Raw genomic sequence first — 21,570 nt, 5'->3', positions numbered from 1 at the left:
TGGATACTGTTAGACTCTCTGTGTAGTCCATTCAAAGCACGTTAACTCTAAGCTAATACACTTTGTAAAGATGTAGCTCAAGACTGTCAATGCAAACATGAATTTTACTGTAACGTTAAAAATATTAACCCCGTCACTGACAGTTCCATAAACCACCAAAATGTTTTCTGTACAACATACACACCTATAGAGCTTATTATGTTAAGCTATACTGCTGGCTATTTGCTGGATGTCCCTAGCCCTTACCAGATGAGCTCTCCTCAGGGTCTGACAGCGGCACCTCCCCCTTCAGGAGCTGCTCCAGCTCCTGAGAGTCGGCCACGTCCACCGGTCGCTCTCCCAGCTTGTTGGACTGGTACGCGTTGCCCCCGTTCCGTAACAGCAGCTTCACAATCTGCAGAGATACAGCGGTGTGGTCAGAACAGGAGCATTACGGTTACAAGAACAACAATGTCCATATAAGGATGAAACGATACCCTCTGCATGAACACATATTACTGAAAAACTGTTCTTTTTTAACATTATTACTGCTATTTTGCTTTTTCATAAACGACTGCTGGATCCATTAAATGTCAATATATTTACTCTCATACATTTTCACAAATAAATAAAACATATATTTTTTCATTACATAATTGCAGATTTTTTGTATAGTAATCACAAGTGATTTCATATGAAAGAGCGGACAGTAAACCACAGAAAGCTTACATCTGTGTGTCCACTGCTGGAGGCGTCGTGAAGTGGCGTGTCATCATCTAGGCCCTGTGTGTTGACCTCTGCGCCAGCGGAAATCAGAACCTTTGCCACATCGTAGTAACCAAGGTTACACGCCTCATGGAGGGGAGTCCAACCTATCACAGCCAAGTCAGAGGAGTGAGATGGTCAGCACTGGTCTTGCATTTCCACACGTCTACAAGACTGAGTTCATTCTGGTCTGGACATCCTCCAGAAGGATTCACCTGGTTTCATGGCATCATGAATAAGCCTTATTTAGCGACAGAACAGGTATGCAATCTGTTTGCCAGGTTAAACTGGCACCACAGAAATAGCGCAATAAATGAATCATGGGTGAAGGATCTTTGAATGAAGGGCATTTACAGTTTGATATCTGAACTTTTTCCTTTGTCACTAAACATGCTAAATTGCTGGCGCCAATTTAATTAGCAATCAAATGGGTACTGTGAGCAGCCAGGCCTTCCTGTCTGCAGTCCTTGTACACATATGCCTTAACAACTTTCACACCCAGGACCCCAGGCAGAAACCAGGCATGCAAACTGGTCAGGGGTGAAAAAGGTGAGAAGGTTGTGTGACAGGAAAAATTGCCGCTTCTTCACGCAGGGGTTAAAGCAAAAAAAAATCCTGAGCCTGAACTTTTTTTTCTAGGCCTATGTGGGTGAGTGCGAGGGGGGGGGGGGGGGGGGGGGGGGGGGCTCCTGTGGCGAGGACACATTTACAGGGTCAAAAAAACAAACAATCAAACAAAAAAACATTTAGAAATGAATGATGGCAGATTATGGTGGGACTTTTGAAACTGCAATCCCAAGAGGGTCAGCAATACTCCACCTCACTAGAATATGGTACTAACACATGTCGCATTTACGATTTCTTTTGATATCAAGTTTGATTTGATTTGATTTAAGCTTTGATTTCAAGATGACCTACAACCACAAGGTGACATGTTATAAGGGTATGTGAAATTCAGTCAGTGAAAGAAGATTGGATTTGCAACCATTTCATTGAGGATATATGAAAAAGGACAGTGATTCACTTTTTAAACCGTTAAAGAGCAACAGTGAGCTGTAGAATGTAGTTTTATATTGCAACATTTCCATAATTACTTTGTTCAGAAGAAATAAAATATACATCTTTTATTCTAGCATACAGTAGCCTAATTGCTGAGGCATTGGCTATATTCATGTTCCTGCCTGGCAAGTGTTGCGTTTTTACTGCGTTGTATCTTCAACAAAAAAAACGAACGAGGACATTGTCCAGGTTCTTGCTGGTGGCTTCGTCGACATTTAAGGAAAGCTTTAGCTTTTCTGAAATACGTCTTTTAAACTCTGGTGTTATGCCGTGTGTGTTAAAATAGCTGGCATGCTGATTGGATATTGACAGTGTAGTCAAAGGAATTTTGTCTTCAGTTATTTTTTGGCATAAATTCACCAGGGGTTGGGCAAGCTTGCCTGGATTGTGTTCTGCGATGAACGTACACACGCATATTTTCAGGGCACATTAACGGTCAGTTATTGATGCCGGAACATCAGATGTGGTTCTTGCACCCGGTAAAAGCGTTGTGTGTTGGATAGCACGAGCAGCTGCTCTACGAATAAGTGGAAGCACTGGAAGCACCTTTTTCCCGCTAGTTGCATACAGTAGCTTTCTTGAGCACAACAAGAGAGCACCTGCTTCTCTTAACTTCTTACACCGGCTACCAAAAGGCTTACCGTCCTTCCCTATCTCTTCTATTCATGCCCAGCGCCATTTCTTTTTCAATCCTTCATCAACTAGGAGGGCATCTTCCCAAGGATTCTTGAACTTACTCTGCTTCGGTCTGACAGTATCTCTACTTTGGCATCTACGTAGGCAGAGCGATACAGAAAAGTCGGTGGTGAAAGCACATTTTCCCAAGACCCGCCCTAATCTACTTCTGATTGGCTAATTATGTTCTTTTGACAGCCTGAGAGTTGTGCTTTTTTCATATCATTGGCAGACGAACTCATAAACTCGAAAGTAATGGTGATGATAACGAGTTTTCAATATAAAAAAAAAATTATAGTAGACTTTTTTCCCGCAGCCAAACGCTGCACGCCGGAAATCCGGCACGGTGCCGGAATACTTTAATCCCTGTTCACGAGACTCACCTCAAAAGTAATGCAGCTGTTCTTCATCTTCCTCTGAATCCCCCCCCCCCCCCCAAAAAAAAACTCCTCGGATCTACACGATTCACGTAAATGGCATATTTCGGTGGGAAAACGGCCGAAAAGCGACAAGTTTGCATGCCTGAGAAACCCTACTCTTCCCTTTCCCCTGCCATACCAGGACCAGCCCCAAGACATTATGTTGTGTGTTCCATTTCCGAGCATGTAAACTTTATGGTGTGTGGAGTTGCCATGGGAACAACAGTCAGCTACATGTGGAGAGAGAGCAAAGCAAGGAGTGATGCTGGGAGACCGAGGAACCATTGAAACCTTTGGAGGACAAAAGGATGCAAAGCCAACACAGAGAAAACTACCACCACACTATGGACAACAAAGCTCTCTCATCACTAGCCACTGTAGCGTGCTGTCTGTGTTTGGGACTGTTGCATGGAATACGCGGAATACACTGACATCCGAACCCACCAAACCGACATGCCATCAAGTCCTTTGTTAAATTCAGCAAACACACAAAAAATTATTATTATTATTGTTATTTGCCAACTAATTCAAAATCAGACACGTCAATACCCTTATGTTGGCACCTGCAAGCCAAAAGCCTATTTGAATCCGTTCAGAAGCCAGAGCTGCGGAGTTGTTCTCTATGCAGGGTTTGTCTGTTTCATTGCTCTGCATCATCCCTTTCCCACTATCACACAGCACAGCAATGACAACTCACAGCAATCAATGAACGGAAATCTGCAGACCCTTGCTGCACACACTCAGCCACAGCACAGCAGCGCTCTCATACATTGTGCCAACTCAGGCTAACAGTGCGGCTATCGACTGTATAAAGCATTCCTGTAACTGTGTGTGTATACATGCATGTCAGCAATTGACTATTCATGTGTGCCTCATGTCTGTGCACATATGTGTGTGTGTGTGTGTGTGTGTGTGTGTGTGTGTGTGTGTGTGTGTGTGTGTGTGTGTGTGTGATTCAGCGGCCTCACCAGCAAAGTCTTTGACGTTGACGTCGGCTCCGAGGGTGATGAGCTGGCGCACCTGGGCAACGTCTCCGCGGATGGCGGCCATGTGCAGGGCCGTTTCACCACGCTCGTTGCGCTTGTTGACCTTGTCCTTCTGCCGAGACGCGGAGCTGCTGGCCAGCTTCTTCTGCACCAGCGGCGTCTGCGAGGGGTGCGATGGCGTGGAGTCTGAGAGAATGGGAGGAAGGGAACGAGAGGGAGGGAGGGAGAGAGAGAAAAAGTGAGGGATGGGGTGTGGATGGAGAAGTACGGAGAGGGAAGGAGGGAGAAAGAGGGAGGGAGGGAAGGAGAGAGGTAGGGAAGCATGGATTTAGAGTGTGAGAGATAACAGGAGGCATGGAGGAAAGAGTAAATGGAGAGAAAGCAGAAGGATAAAGGAAGCGTGTGAGCAAGGGTGAGACCGAGGAGAAAGTACCAGTGAGTCACCACCTTCCTGACACACACACACACACAGCGTGACTCAGGGATAAGGCAGAAGAGCTGGCTTAACTGACTGCTGCAGGAACACGAGCAGGCTCTGACGTCTAACAGCTGACACACACACACACACACACACACACACACACACTATACAGAGGATAACAGCAGTGCAGGCTGCTACATCGCAGCAAAATCACATCGTAGGAAATTATGTCATATTGTATATTAACATAGTTGGTGCTGACAGAATGAATTACAAGGTATTCATAGGTATGGGTAACCTGGATACCAGACAGAACTTAGCCCCGCCCACAACATTTGAGGTCTGGAAGTTCGGTCTGGCACTGCTCCGTCGGGGAGAAATTATCAGATTTCAGAAACTGATCTGACCAATCAAATTGTCAGGGAGGGCTTTATACGATGATGGACAGATGATCAACCGTACATAATCAACTACGTCACCAACGCTTGGGTTGAATTCGTATTCAACAAACATGGCTGCTGCTGGATAGCTAAAATTTGGGGATTCAAGTGTGTTTTAGAAAACATTGACAGCGCATTCATTTTGAAAGAGGAACAGAGACACGCCATCAAGGTATTTGTCGACCGAAAAGATGTTTTTGCGGTCCTTCCTATGGGATCCGGTAAAAGTTTAATGTATCAGCAGGCCCCGATTGTCATACTACGTTGCTCTGACCAGTAGCGCAGGAAGGGGGGGGCTCCGGGGGCTACAGCCCCCCCTGCTGGAGGGCTGAAGTATTGTATGTTTTATGGCGAATAATAATAACAATGATAACATCAAATGTTTATTGTACTTATGATGGATATAAAATGTGTAAATAGTGTGCACCCAAATAAAAAACTCACTGAGATAAATTTCAATTTTAATATTTCGTTGACTAGAGACCGATTCCTCATCCTCGCGGAAATACAGATAACTGTCAACTTTTATGAACGTTCTAGAGAGGAGAGCACGGTATGTTAGATTGTGACAATGGCTAGTTATAAACAGAAGCGCATTTCAGAGTTTTTTTCTAGTAAAAGTAATACAGTGAAGAAGAGTAAAATTAGCGACGTCAACGACAACGACGACAGAGCAGGACCTGCATCAGAAAGCGATTCCACAGATGCAGGAACCGCTGGAGGAACTGTTCAGGCTAGCCTTAGCCTGACAGGATTAGCAAGAGGTGAGGGTGAGACACACAAGATTGATGTCGGAGGAGCTGAGGAACCGTACCAGCCCAACATGACATTTCCTGGCAGAAGATGTGGTGCAGAACTCTTCGAAAGATCATTTCAACGTGGATGGTTTGAGAAATGGAGATGGCTTCATTATGTCAGAGAATCTGACTCAGTTATTTGTTTTACTTGTACCAAAGCCACTCAAATAGGTCTACTGCGCCTCGCTGACAATCATAGCAACTTTGTAACGGGATTTAGTAACTGGAAAAAAGCTTGTGAAAAGTTTGCTCAACACGAGTTATCCGAATTGCACTCGGACTCAGTTCGTGCGTTAGGGTCCTTGAAATTGACACCAATCAGTGCCGTGCTCTCCAACGTTGCGGCTCGGGAACAGGCTACTGCAAGGACAGTGCTAGAGCTTTCATTCCGATCGATCAAGCTACTGGGCCGGCAGGGTTTAGCACTCAGAGGGCACGACCACCGCGATGGCAACTTCTGGCAGGTTATGCTGTAGTGGACATGCAGTCTCCCCAAAGCCAGAGAATGGATGCTACGCAGGGACAATTGGATGTCCGACAACATACAAAACGAGATCCTGGAGATGTTCGCTCATGCCATTCAACGCAAAATCATGTCGGAGGTTTGCCACCGTTCCTTCTTGGGACTCACAGCAGATGGAACCACTGACATCAGTGCAAGCGAGCAATAGAGATTGCTAATGTGACGTCATGAACGCAACGCATTTTGGGAATCCGCGGCACAAACAAGTCGGCGCGAGCATAGACATGTACACTCATAGATATATGGATGCTGGAAATTGGGCAACAGGTTGATGTCCCCGGACCAGTCGCTGTGCTCATAGGGATCAACTCCTTTGACTCCTTTGAGTTTTTCGATATACCTTGTCTTTGCGTCTTTATTTAATTTTAATCTGTATGGCCCGACAATGTTTAATTTCTCTCGCTGCATTTGGTGTGATTTTTAAGTGCTTGAAGCCGCTAACTGACCGCTTACAGCTCCTGTATGTTCAATACGTACTAGACCAGTTCGCTACTTGCTGCTTGGACTTCAATTGTTTTCAAGCAACAAGCAGCGACCTGGCCAAACGTACCCACAATTCTATGCGTTTCATGACGTATATTAGCAATCCTTATTCTCATGCTGCTTGCAGTTTGTGAATTCTGATTTAAAGCCACACAATTTATTTCTTGGATTTTACAACGCAAGTGACTCGTCTGCAGAGACATTGTTTTCGTGTATTAAGGACATTTTTATGCAAATGAACATACCTCTGGAACGTCTGGCTGGGTATTGTTTCGACGGTGCGTCCAATATGTCCGGCCGTTTAAACGGTGTCCAGGCGAAGCTTAAAGTGGAGTGCCCGGAGTCCTTGTACGTGCATTGCTCTAACCATGCTTTGGATCTCGTTCTACAGGAAGTAGCAAGAGAAGTTATGCTCATTGCAGAGGCGCTTAACTTTGTCCAGGGGGTTTGCACAATCATCGGCGAATCAGCCAAGCGCAAACAGCTCTTTAAGTCGCTTTTTGGGTCTGAGGATGTGGTGTGCAACCTACTGGGGCTTTGTCCGACCCGATGGTGCATTCGCACCACTGCCATATCCAGGGTCATCGGCACATATGCAACACTCCTGGAGACCCTAAAGGCGTTGGAGCAGGACAGGACAACGAGGGCTGAGGTTCGGGCCAAGGTCTCCGGATTGTTGAAAAAAGCCAAACAAGCGAGAACATATTTTGGACTTGTGTGCAGCCAGGCCCTTTTCGGGACTTCTGAGGCAGTGGCAAGGAATCTGCAGAGCAACACATCAACTGCAAGATCAGCCCTTGAGTGTGTCACAGTCCTCCAGCAGCATATGCGAACACTTAGAGAAGATGCCTCTTTTCAACAACTCATGGACAAAGTGGAGACATCTGCTACAAGCTACGATCTGAAAATGCCCGGAGCTTTAAGAGTGAGTAAGACCCCAGCTCGCATCCGCAGCACCACAGAACCCGAGGCTTTGCCATGCGACTCCGGAGAGGCACAGTGGAGGCGTCAATTCTTTGAAGCTGTGGACCTAATTCAAATGGAGCTCACCCGAAGAGTTGATCAAGTCGGCATGAAAGTGGCTGCACAGAGGGAAACTTTTCTTATCAATACTGTTAACCAAAACCTCTCTGGAGTTAACGAGGAAGTGCAACTCCCGAAAAAGATCGATCGTTCACTGTTACACATGCAAATTACATTACTGAGTGGCCTAACCAAGGAGAGAAAATTCACTACAGTGTCAGAAGTTGCCGAATGTATTGCTTCGTTGTATCCACAAACACGAGGGATGTTCAAAGAGGTTGAGGCATTTGTTGAACTTTGTTTATGCCTACCTGTGTCAGCTGCCCCATCAGAGAGATCATTCTCGGCCCTGAGACGACTGAAAACCTGGACGCGAACTACCATGAGCCAGCGTCGATTGACGCATCTTGCCCTGATGCATGTACACTGTGACATTCTGGACAGACTGGACATACCATCCCTGGTGAGGAGCTTCATCGGCAACACGCCTGAACGCAAGGCCACATTTGGTGCTCTGTAAATCGAGGTAAGTCATGGTTTTGAATCCCAATGCCGCCAAGCATCGCATGGTTATCAGTTATTATAATAATAATAATAATAATAATAATAATAATAATAATAATAATAATAATGATAATGATAATAATAATAATAATAATACTACATACGTTTTACATAGCGCTTTTCTAAATGCTCAAAGACGCTTTAAAAAGTTATGAGACTCCTCATAGCATAAAAAACGTTGGCAGGGAATCTGGAGGGTATTTCTCTGTAGCTGATGTTACATGATAATAGTAGCCTATTCAGTGTGATGTTGATGAAATGGATACAAATAAAATATAGAAAGTGCTTTGTAAAGTAACGGACGCCCGTCACTCTCAATTTGGATGAGTAGCTAGGACCACAGCAGCTCCTTAAAAAAGCTGTTGTTTTTCTCTCCTTTCAGAAATCATTCCGATCTGTTCCATGGGATTTCAAGATTTAGATATATTGTAGCGCCAAGGCTATTAGCCCTTGTTGGAATATTTTGTTGGTCCCCCTGTGTCTCCTGTTTTCCTGGTCAGTGCGTGTGCGTGTGCGTGTGCGTGTGCGTGTGCGTGTGTGTGTGTGTGTGTGTGCGCGCGCGCGCGCGCGCGCGCGCGCAAGTGTCTGTCTCCCTCTCCCTCTCTGTGTCAATCAGTTCTGATGTGTTTTGATCGGGGGGAGGTGTCTGGGGGGGGGGTATTTAGAGGGGATTGAGAGTAATGAGAAGAGTGATTTATTAGGACTAATCAGTTTGTTGTTTTTGTAGTGGACACCTCCTGCTGCCTGTGCTTAGTGTGTACATTTCCCTAGCAAATAAATCCACCGGATTGACGATACTTCGCCTCCGTCTCCTAACTTCTTCTAGTTTGCATATATTATAAATGTTTCATGCTTTTGTTCTGGTGTATTTTAAATGTCAGTTATTGGTCGCAATCAGCACTATAGCCTGTAAAGTTTGGAGTCTAAACACTCCTCTGTTATCATATTGCTATGACGTCATATGTTTTAGTAGCGCGCCACAGCCCCCCCTGCACGAAAGAGGTTCCAGCGCGCCTGGCTCTGACTGGTTCTAGGTATATGCAATTGAGCGAGTGGCATTTTTTTTTCCTGGTTCGTTGAAACACGCCCCATAATCACAGCCCAATGGAGCAGTATCAGACTCATATTCTGACTAGAATTATGAGTATGACATAGTCAGGCTAAGGTATGGGGTGCTCCAAATAAAGAATAAAGGACAAAGTGAGTATGTGTGTGTGTGGCAGTAGTTTTACCTGGGCTGTTATCCCTGGCTGTCATCTGCATGAGCAGGGCCATCTGCTTGCGTTCGGACAGTGGGTAGCCAAACAGGATATTGACAGGGGTGGAAGAGGAGGAGGAGGAAGAGGAGGGCTTCTTCCCACCAGCCTCCTTCTTGGCCTTCTTCTTATCTGGTACATCTTTGTCTGAGAGAGAGAGAAGAAGGGAGAGAATGAAGGAGAGAGAAGTGAAAACATACACAGATGAGTCACTTGCTCTGTATTTACTAGCATCACTTGACTAGACACACACACACACACACGCTACTGTGACACGATGATAATTCCCTAACTACACACACGGGTTACTGTAACACTCAGTTAAAGTCACAGCAAATGGCAGATGTGTCACAGCTAAATTACCTGAGGGTTAAAACTCACAACGTGGGAGGAGACGAGGCAAATGTAAACAAAAAGGAGACACACAGACATAGAGAGAGAGAGAGAGAGAGAGCGAGAGAGAGAGATAGAGAGAGAGAGAGAGAGAGAGAGAGAGAGAGAAAGGGGGAGGGAGAGACAGACAGACATAGACAGAGAGAGAGAGAGAGAGAGAGAGAGAAACACACACATATAGACATAAAGAGAGAGAGAGAGAGAGAGAGAGAGAGAGAGAGAGAGAGAAAGGGGGAGGGAGAGACAGACAGACATAGACAGAGGGAGGGAGAGAGAGAGAGAGAAACACACACATATAGACATAAAGAGAGAGAGAGAGAGAGAGAGAGACAGACACACATAGACATAGAGAGAGAGAGAGAAAGGGGGAGGGACAGACACACACACATAGACATAGAGAGAGAGAGAAAGGGGGAGGGAGAGACAGACATACATAGACAGAGGGAGAGAGGGCGAGAGAGAGAGAGAGAGAAAGAAAAAGAGAGAGCGACACACACACACACACACACACAGAAAGGGGAGGGGTGAGGGAGGGAGGGAGGGAGAGAGAGAGAAAGACAGACAGACATGCAGACAGAGAGAAAGGGAGAGGGACAGTCATAGACAGAGAGAGAGACAGACATGGACAGAGAATGAGGGAGGGAGACCGACATAGACGGAGAGAGAGAGAAAGAGAGAATGAGGGAGAGAGACATATTCAGTCCATCAGGCAGCGTGCACCCTAGCCCTCAACGGACCCCATCATTTGTACCCACCTACCGACATCATGCAAGTGTGTGCCTATGTATGTGTGAGTGTGCTGACAGAAAAGAGAGTAGCTAGAGTTGTAGAGTATTGCCATGGCAACACAGACAGGCAATTCAAGAAAATAAGCGTTCAAAATAATAAGAGGCCCAACATTTTTTTTTTTTTTAAAGAAGGAAAAATAAGGCTTCTACAGGCAACTAGACACAAAACATTATGGAGAAGAGGAAAGGTTTGGACATGAAACCCGGCGTCAAAGAGGTCATTGAACCCCACGCAGGGAAGGAGCTATCTAAGACCTCTAGCTCATGCCAGCTACACACATGTGAGTGCACACAGATGTGAGACTGTGACTTCTGGAGTGGAACTCTCCAGGCTCTTCACAGGTCATCGTCTGCGGCTTGTGTTTGTTTGTTTGTTTGCTTGCTTCTGTTTGTTTGTTTGTTTGTTTGACTGTCTGTCTGTCTGTCCCGCTGGAGGAGCAGTTACCTGCGTGGATCCTGCAGGGAGGGGCTAAAGAGTCCCCCCAGGCATCGCTCGACTGGCCGTGGTCAGAGTCATCTACAGCACAGGAGCAGAGATGGAGGGATGGAGAGAGGAGAGGAGGGGATAACAGGAGGCAGAGGAGAGCACTGCGTTACACACACACACACACACTCTCTCTCTCTCTCTCTCTCCCTTTCTTTCTTTCTTTCTTTCTCTCTCTCTCTCTCCCTCGCTCTCTCCCCCTCACACACACACACACACTTGTGCATGTTCACCCACTCTTAAGACTGAAATTGCATGAGCCATGTTACATGTCCACAAAACCACATTTGTATGAGGCATGAGAACACGAACACACACACAAACGAACACACACAACCGCACCCACACACACAAACACACACACGGCAGAGAGCAGCAAAGAGCCTTCTCAAGTCAGACAGTCTGATTCCACCTTCTCAAAAATGCTTAAATTCAAAAAGCATCAGCAACCCTGTCCTTCTCTGATGCTGGGTGGAAGTCAAGTGAAATGACCTGATCATCCAGTGGTTTTTCAAATCGGTGTCCGTGTGAGTGTGTGTGTGTGAGCGGCAGTCAAATGGAAAGGGTAGTGGTGTGACTGCCTTGTGTGTGAAAAGTGTGTATCTACCTGTGCGGCCCTTTAAACCAGACAATTTAATGAGGTTGTGCCCTCTGGGTGGAGATATACCACCCAGTACACTACTCCTCACTCTCCGGACTGCTATTCATGTTGCAAGGAGGAGTGCTATGTGTATGTGTGAGTGACTACAAGAGAATGACAGTCAAGTCCATGGTAAAGTGGGGCTGTTGGACAGATTCAGAGTCTGCCTTTATGGAGGACTGTGCCATGGCAGAATGCAATGGGGCCTTGCTGCATCTGCTGCACTGTGCGCAGTGGATTTTGTCCTCATTCAGTTTGCCGTTTGTCGTATAGAAACTCTCATCCTCAAAGCTCATCTTTTGAGTTTGATTTTCTGACTGGAAAAGTGGGAGCGGCCCTGGTGCCAGAGGGTGGGCAGGTTTCTGGAACACTCCAGAATATGCACAGAAGCAGCGCTTGAGCTCATTTCAGTGCAGTGCCACACAGGGGCGATGTGGAGCTCCATAGCCTAGATGAAGCACAGGCATGTGGACCACAGGAGGTCAACCGAGGCACTACCAGCCATTCATCCTATGCATTTGGCCTGTGTAGTGGTGTGTGTGTGTGTGTGTGTGTGTGTGTGTGTGAGTGTGTGAGCGTGTGAGCGTGTGAGCACAGACACTGGCAACTGACTTCATTTCCTGACTGGGTAACCAGATTTCAGAGGTGTATGCGTGTCAGGGTTTTAGAAATGTCTGTCTTTTTACTAGCAATGCCCTTCATCTCCTTGCTAAGCTAAGCAACCAGAGGTGACAATGTCAGAGCTTTAGGTGAAGTGTGTGTGTGTGTGTGTGTGTATTTATTTATAGGGATATACGCACAGACACACATTAGTGTGCACCAATAATAACCCCCATCCTCACTGGTACTGTTCACAGGTCTAGCCAATGCATGTGCATATGAGTGTGAGCGTGTGCCAACGTGTGTCTCACCTGTGTCAGACTCCTTCTCCTGGTTGCGGGGCGGGCTAACGGTGAAGGACAGCTTGCGCTTCATGGAAGACTTGGACTTGGCCTCCTTCCCCAAAAACTCACTGCGGTCCAGTTTAGGAGTCTTGGTGAATGGAGAGATCTTATCCTTACTCTGAGAGAGAGAGAGAGAGAGAGAGAGAACAAGCGAGGGAGAGAAAGAGAGAACAAGCGAGAGAGAGAGAAAGAGAACAAGAGAGAGAGAGAAAGAGAACAAGAGAGAGAGAAACAGAAAGAGAGAGAGAGAGAGAGAGAGAGCGAGAGAGAGAACAAGCGAGGGAGAGAAAGAGAGAACAAGCGAGAGAGAGAAAGAGAACAAGAGAGAGAGAAACAGAAAGAGAGAGAGCGGGAACAAAGGAGAGAGAGAAAGAGAGAGGAAAAGAAGCAAGGTGATGAGGTGGGGGAAATTAGGAGGAGTGGGAGAAAGGAGATAAACAGAGAGAGAGAGAAGGCAGATTCTGAGTAAAATGTACGGCCATGACATGAGGAAGCAGTGGCGGTGAAACCACACGATTGGCTCTGTATCAGAGACACATTTCTAGGGCAGCTGTATTAGAGTATTAGGTAGCATTATGTGATAACACAGACACATAAATCAGACACGGCAGAAATCAGTATCACCTGAAAAGAAACAATAATTACAAATGAAACATGCCGCATCGTGGTGGATAATATGACCACCAGTCAAATTATGAGCAAGAATTAAGGGAAAATATTTTTTGGAAACAGAAAAATATTTTATTATATCTTGAATTATTAGATTTCTGGTAACAGCAATGATAACGTTTGGTTAATATCCTACCAAAAAAGAAAAAAGCTGAAAATTTGAGAAACAGATGTGACGAGCTGTAGTGAATCTGAGGATGAGTTTGAGATATTCTTGTGCTAAATATGTGTAAAATATACAAGTATACAATAGGTTCATTGTATAACTGTACAGTATTGTATATTGTATAATTGAACTGCATATATTTAGAGTTTAACTAAGCATGTATGTATAAAATGTGGGATTATTAGCTGAAGGCAATAATATGTTTGAATACAATAGTAAACGCTCAGTAAATGCTTCATATAGGCCTACAAGTTTTAACATCTATAACAGGACAGGGGTATACAGCATCATAATAATAAACAGTTGAAATATAGCCACAAGTAGTGAAGCGTTGAATGATTGACTGCCTTAGCTGGTGAGAGAGGACCATTTGATTTTTGTAAATTTTACGTAAGGATTTGCAGACAAAGTGAACTTTGAAGATATACCAGACCATGCCAGAGGAACAGAGGAAAACATGTTGTAGTGACATATTCTGGCTGATTTGTATGTAATTGGGTAAATAACTTTCAAATGCCATAATGAATGGGCATAGAAAATGTCATCAAGATTGGTGAAGTTTCATGTGGGTTGGTGAAGTCTAAGCATATGATATCAAAGACCTAAAATGTGCAAAGAAAAACACTGAACAAAAAATAAAAAGACCAAAAAAAAACCCTCAACTTTGACAAACACTAAATGCCGCCTCCGCTCAGCGGCGGTCACGCTTAGATGACACACCCAAGCAGGCAGTAGACGGTCAGTACCTAGTAGTTTAAGCAGAGAGGCTACTACAACAGGAAAAGGGAGCTCGGTTTGTATAAACTTCCTAACGGTTTAAGAGGTCTAACTCAAAAGCAAATCTATGGCCTGAAACAGTACTATACAACAGACATGGCCTCCTAAAATCAAAGGGCACATCAGCCTTTGACTCCATGAGAGCAGGAAACAGGCATCCTTGGTTTGTTTACTTTTTCCTTCTCCGTGGCCAAAGGTCATGTCATAAACCCATCTAAAGAAATTAAGGATCACTATTATCTCCTAGTCTCGTTTCTCATCTTCAGGTTTGCTACCCCCCACCCCCCAACACACACACACACAAAATGGCTTTGAGCTTTAATTATATATTCATTCCAAAATCCTTGAAGAAAAACTTCTTATAAAATATATTCCCTATCAGTCTCGGCTTGTATGGCTGGCTCATATTGAACACTTCAGCTCGGTTTGTCCTTCTAAAAAATGAATTTCACCTAGCATGGTGTAACCATAGTAACGTGAGGTTAGGTTGCTGAAAGGGGTCCATTTTGGAGAGGGTGGTTCTGCTGATTATACCTTGATTAAGTGCAACACCCCGTTAAAAAGGGAAAAGTAACCAAGACAAACTAAAGGCACAGGACTTAAGGTGATCGGTTAGCAGAGATGGACTTTAGTACTCAAAATTGTGTTTTCATTAGCCTAGAATAAGCCCTTCGTATCTACATAGGAAGCATGTTATTGTCCAAGAAGTCTGCCATGTTTCTACAATAGACCAAAACACTGGCACTAGAGAGGGCCTTTCGTATTGTACGGGATGGGACTATTGTTTAGACGATGTTGAGACAATAATGTGAGTATTCTGGGACTAAAATCAGACATTGCTGCTAGTATTTTGAAGGCGGTGTAACTACAATTAACTTTCGCATCACTGGTTAGCTAGACACAATTGATAGTATTGTGCAATAATGACGATAATGTTGATTATAATGATGATAATGAATAAGAAAACAACGATGTTGATAATGTAAAAGTTATGATGAAGATAGTGAAGAAGACAGTGATGATGGAGAAGAAGACAGTGATTAAGGCAGTGGTGATGAAGATAGTGAAGAAGACAGTGATGATGGAGAAGAAGACAGTGATGAAGACAGTGGTGATGAAGATGAAGATAGTGATGAAGACAGTGAGGATGGGGAAGAAGACAGTGATGAAGACAGTGGTGATGAAGATAGTGAAGAAGACAGTGATGATGGAGAAGAAGACACTGATTAAGGCAGTGGTGATGAAGATGAAGATAGTGAAGAAGACAGTGATGATGGAAAAGAAGACAGTGATGAAGACAGTGGTGATGAAGATGAAGATAGTGATGAAGACAGTGCGCCGTCTCACCTTCTTCCCTGCTTGTTTCTCCACCATAGCTCCGTCTCTGTCTGAGCCCGGCTTGGCCATGGTGCTGACGCTCTCTGGCTACGCCAGCTAGGGCCAGCAGGAAGCATGCTGCACCTGAAACACACACACACACACACACACAGGGGTCAAAAAAAGTGCTACACACACACACTTTCGAAAGTGTAAACATTACACCACCTTCTACACACGCACAGGTGTTAAACAAAAAAATCTTCATTCACTAACACACACCTTCAACGAACAAGCGTCCTTCAAGCATCCAGAAATTGCTTCACACAGATATAGTATTTAAACTACAAGATACAGTCACGTGATTCAAGTTGTTTCTTAGACTCAGATGATTTAAAAGTGTCCACTCTCTGCATCTACACCTTGATAGACTCGTATGGTTGAAAAGGAGTCTTCTACGCAGACACAGACACACACACACCACAGAGAACAAAAGAACATTCAAATTAGGTCAATTTTGTCACAGATTACTGATATTCCAAACACTAAAACCTACAGCAGAGAGTGAATGGGAGAGCAGAACTAAACAAGTAATGCGAAGACTAAGAGCCCCCCCCACACACACACACACACACACCTATTCCAGAAAAACCAAAACACTAGTCAACATAATTCTCCCTTTAAATCATACCCAGATGTATTTGACATCAACACACACCCTCCTTCACACACATGGGCGCACACACACCACATTAAAGGCTCCGTGGCTCTTCTTCAGTTAGTGACAGACACAACAGATCCCACACACACCCTAACACACACACACACACACACACACACACACACACACACACACACACACACACCCCCACAGCATTATGTGTTTCCACTAAAGACACAAATAAACCAATAAGCGTAAAGATGAGTAAAAAAAGCCAATTACAGCTGGGAAGTCACCGTCTGCATCTTCACCATGCGTCGTCATGTTCCTTTAGCAAGTGGTGCACGCACACACACACACACACACACACACACACACACAGGAAATGGTGACCAGGCTCACATTTACTATGGTTCTCATTACTAGGCACTGGGAAATTCTGTTAGTCAGCCAAGTAGTACATGAAGAATGTCAGCGTGTGTGTGGATTAATATGATCAGAGGATGATGACAGAAGACTGACATCACCATGACATCACAGGATTCAATGTTTCCTTGCAGACAGGAAACAAAAAAGATACGTGTGTGTGCGTGTGTGCCCAGTCTGCCCACATCAACAGTTAGACTTAAATTGGATGGTTCCAGAATGTTCCAGTAATGGTCACAGTCAGGCTTTACTGGTGATTTGCAAGTTTGAGTGTGTCGATGTGTGTGTGTGTGTGTGTGTGTGTGGATGGCCATCCTCAGGATATGAAATATAGTTTCTACACCATTTTGAACCACACAAGGCCGCCATCAGGTATGGTGGCTGAATCGGCCACGGAGCCGGCCTCAAACCGCCTTTACGAAACTGCGTAGTTACAGCTCTGGGTTTCGCCAGCCGTCCCCTGGCCGACATTGTGCCACTTCTACTCCTACAGAGGCAGAGACACAAAAATGCGGCCAGCATAAGGCCTCTAATATTATTGCCATTTGAGTCGATGGACCATGGAAAAGCTTCTGTGTAATGTTTTTATTCTGCTTGTTCAACACTAACGGATAATGCCGATATCTTCCAGTAGGCCTGTTGGATTGGATCTTTTCAGATCTGTTATCAAATTAAGATTTTGAATGCATGATGACCTCTTCCTTCTACCTTCCAGTCACACCTGCAGACTCCTCTTTTCAGAAATCAGTTTTGATTTCGTCGCTATTACTGCTTTTGTAAATATATTTATATATGGATTTTTTTAGTCACTTGGGATAAATACATACACTAAAATGTTGATGTGCAGTTCAGCTGCTGACTGTCTGCATAGTGAGGACCCAGAGGTGCCCAAAGGCCTGCCTGAGAGAAAAGCAGGGTCTGTGTGCTGTCTGACCATCAGGGAAGATGAAAGAGCCCAGCACACAGCATACAGAGAGATGAGGGGATGGAGAGACAGAAAGGAGAGGAGACAGAGGGACAGAGATATGATGATAGAGATAAAGAAAAGAGACAGAGAAAACAGAGGGATGGAGAGGAGAAAAGGCAGACTGACTGAGAAGTCTGAATCAGCAGCACCACATAAGATGGACTGCAACATCACATAACATAACACAACATGATATGATCTTACATTTCATCACACAACAGCACAATGCCTTCACAGTGATTACGTCATTAAAGCATGTGCTACACTGCAAGAAGATGATCTTCAACGTAATGCAACACAATAGGACATATTGAGGCAGCGGGGTCTAGGTGTCGTCACATCGCCGAAGCGGATGTTGTTAGCGTAATCTAACAAGGAAGGGAAGTCTACAAGTTCTCGCATTAGCATCACTGCAGGAGAAGACACGCTACATCATGACGAAACACAATGCGACACACCACGAAGCTACATAACACAATTTGTTGGGCAGATTCAATTTAACATAATATACCAGGGAGAAAAGGTGTACACATTCTTACAGCATTACAACTAGGAGAGAGAATGCACTGAGGCATTATATTAGAGGTATTAAGCAGACTCTTTAATCCGGAGTAATGTACATAGGCATCCTGCAGTGGCCTGGGAAACAAACCCGGGTCGACCGCTAAGAGGGCGGCAACGTTAGCCACTGCAACACTAACCGCTGCACCACCATAATGTGGTGGTAATACAACCACAAACCAGATATCATCACAGTGGAACATGCAATGTGATGCTAGGCAACTACCATAACATAATGTGATGGTACTTGAGCCTGTGCTGCATGCCAGAACATTTGTACCGGAGGACTGCACCCTTAGTCCCACAGCAACACTAAGCAAAGTCATGCATGTTCCAATGAAAGTTTAGAAACTTCTCGGTACAGATCTACGTATGTCATGGCAGTTCACAATCATATGGATGCAGGTCCGTCATCAGACTATCAGACATGGCAAATATGAATGCACTATGTTTGAACCTTCACTAAACCTCCAACCGAATCTGAATGTTTAGCCAGCTTACATCACCTACCCAACGGGCATCCCTGAACCTACGCCTACCCACAGTCCTTCAGTGTTAATTGTGCATGTCTTTCAATGGCCTCTTGAATAGGCTGCGTCAGTGGAGGAGAAGAGTAGTCACAGTAAACATGATGAGCAAGACTAATCCTGTCGGAAGAGCCAACATCATTACACTCAAATTTGGAGCCTCATATACATTTCTATAGGTTTTGTTTACATCCAAGGGGCAGAATGTCGTATCATTTCATTTCAAATTGTTTTTTTTTTGTAATCGGTCACAATAGAATTTGTCTAGGCCTCCTTAGGTGCAGTGGCTTCCTTCCCCCAGGTAAACACATTTCCTTCAGCTAGTTTATGCTGACGTCATGATGTGAGAGGGTTCAAACGACCCTGTCGTTTATGAAATATTTCAGTTGTACCTACAAAGACGAAGCAGAGCAGCATGTTGCCCATGTCATCTTTCATCTCTCCCAAAAGAAGTAAAAGACAAAAGTCAAGGTTACCATTTCCCCGGTTGACGAAAGTTTGACAGATGACAAAGTCAACAACATACGAAACATGTCCTAAGGTAGGTAATAGTGAGCTTATCTAGTTAACTATGTTTAGGTCTACTACAGCTAACCTAGCACCGTCCACGTCACATTCACAGATTGACCACCCCATGTGTCTATTGTATGGTTGGACCTGAGGTTAGTTTAAACCTGTGGTGATTTTAAGACAACAACCATTTAGAGTCAATTCAAGAACTTAACTTTTTTCTTCTTTCATTCTAAAGCAGGCATGACGATGCAACAATTTATTTTGCAATATGATGTTTGTTTCTTATTTCTGCAACATGCAAGACATTTTATGTAATTTATTATCTTACTGATATTGTTGCCACAAAAATATCTTTGTATATTGTAGGTAATATCCCCCATACATAAGGAGGCAGAGACTAAACGAGGCTCAACACAGAAACAGACCAAACGGTGCTCAACACAAACAGTGCTCGAACCAGAAACGGTGCAGGAGAGGGCATATTTTTTCTTTACTACACACTGGAGAAGGTGTCATTGTTTTTGCTCCTAAAACTGTGATTTGGCTCCTGGTTATGTGGGGTTTAGAAACCAATGGCTCCTAAAGCCATGTTTTTGTCTGGTGTCCTGGCATGCCTTGTGCTTTACGGCATCCTCGGCTCCACACTGCTTCTCACAACCTCCTGATCTTCAATGCTATTATGAGCTGTTGTCCCTTCCTGATGACGCTGTACTCCACCAGACACACAGGAAGCAAATATGTTTACATGGACTGAGTTAGGACAAACCTCCACGTACACATGCTGCTAAATAACACTGATGCTGATTTAGGGTGGGATGGCACTTTGAAGGCTGGCTCTCTGTGTGTGTTGGAAAAGGTCCTCTAGTATGTGTGTGTATTGTGTGAGTATGTGTGTAAACACAACACACACACACACACACACACTTCACTTGTGTGGTGGTGTTCATGTGCCTATATGCTTTGCATGCCTTTGCGAGAGTAAGGCTTTCTATGACACACACACAGTTTAATGGATGGCAATGTGAAAAATGTGACCGAAGGTAAGTGTGCCTGGCGAGGACAAAATATCACTAATGTCTAATCTGATTACAAATAGCCCAGCTGGCATCACACACTGACACTGACACACACACACACACACACACACACACACACACACCTTCAAACAAAATGAGAAGAAAGAACAAGTGACTGTTCCAGATAGAGAGAGAGAAAGAGAGCGATAGAGAGAGAGAGAGAGAGAGAGTGAGTGATCAAGGATGAGTGGGGAAAGCGTGACTGTAGTTACTTAAGTGTTTGAGAAATGGCCAACATGGCCTAAGCACTCAGTGCCTCCCAACATCACCACTACTGTACAGCTTCACCATAGAAGAATACTGCTCGCCAACACCATAAAAAGGGCCGCTGGTCAACTTCGACACAGATAACCCAACATTGCCACAACAGGCTCGTACACATGCACACAGACTCACACTCAATACACCCCTTTTCACATACACAGCCTGACACTAGGGATGCACCGATCCGCTTTTTTCACCTCCGATACCGATACCGATATCTGAGGTTTAGTATCGGCCGATACCGATCCGATACCGATATTAAAAAAACAGCGCGAAACTATGGTTACTGTGTGTATGTGTGTGACCACACGTGCGAGAGGGAGAAATGAGGAGTGCATGACATGAGATCTTGGAGCATTTTATGCTCATTTGCTCATGTCTATTCATCACTATCAATTTATAACATAGGCTAAAAATTATCACAAATAATGTACGTTCTAACTAGCGCTAGTGTTCATATTAGTTAGCAATCATATATCCACTAGCGTCAACTTTTACGTTACATTGTAGAGGCTCAGCATGGTGACCTGTTAATGTATTTGCTGGTTCTAGTCTGTTAAAAGACCCACGATTACCAAAGCAGTATTCTTTATCTCCCTTTAATGTGCATTCATCAATTTCCATTACATGACGATGCATGTGATCCTACATATGTGTGTGTCTGCAATGAGAATGGGGACTAATTAGCACTGCACTGCACTGTTATTGCTACACGATAACAATTACACAACTAATATTACTCGATACATATAATTGTGGACATTACACAAGGCAACATGAATCTCATTCAAAGCTCATCCAGTCGAAATCTTAACAGGATGAACCCGTCTCTATTACAGCGAATCAACATCAGGACATAACTAAATCTCTGCTTAGCATGCTAATCGCTACTAATAGCAACGTGCACTCATAATACACTACCTATATAGATAAACATTGTATTAATCGTCACCGATACCCGATCTAGAAATGTCTTCAATATCGGTACCGATACAAATATCGGATCG

At 44.4% G+C, this 21,570-nt stretch overlaps 1 protein-coding gene across 2 annotated transcripts in view; it reads right to left on the bottom strand.

Annotated features, from left to right (window-relative positions):
• ankrd12 (ankyrin repeat domain 12) overlaps nt 1–21,570 on the bottom strand; it is a 55,011-nt gene that overhangs the window by 8,423 nt on the left and 25,018 nt on the right. Inside the window, exons 2-8 of one of the 2 annotated variants that reach the window (XM_080836686.1) lie at nt 15,599–15,712; nt 12,607–12,757; nt 11,017–11,088; nt 9,367–9,537; nt 3,866–4,069; nt 709–851; nt 247–394 (exon numbers count right to left, since the gene is read on the bottom strand). In XM_080836686.1, the coding sequence (XP_080692812.1) occupies nt 247–394; nt 709–851; nt 3,866–4,069; nt 9,367–9,537; nt 11,017–11,088; nt 12,607–12,757; nt 15,599–15,658 (949 nt within the window). In that variant the 5' untranslated portion in view covers nt 15,659–15,712. The remainder of the gene's footprint in view (nt 1–246; nt 395–708; nt 852–3,865; nt 4,070–9,366; nt 9,538–11,016; nt 11,089–12,606; nt 12,758–15,598; nt 15,713–21,570) is intronic. The other variant, XM_080836687.1, reaches the window with a different exon arrangement.

Source organism: Sprattus sprattus (assembly GCF_963457725.1).
Source record: "Sprattus sprattus genome assembly, chromosome: 4".
Classification (NCBI taxonomy): Eukaryota; Metazoa; Chordata; class Actinopteri; order Clupeiformes; family Clupeidae; genus Sprattus; species Sprattus sprattus.
Note: the sequence above shows the minus strand (reverse complement) of the source record. Positions and strands in the feature narration are given on the sequence as shown.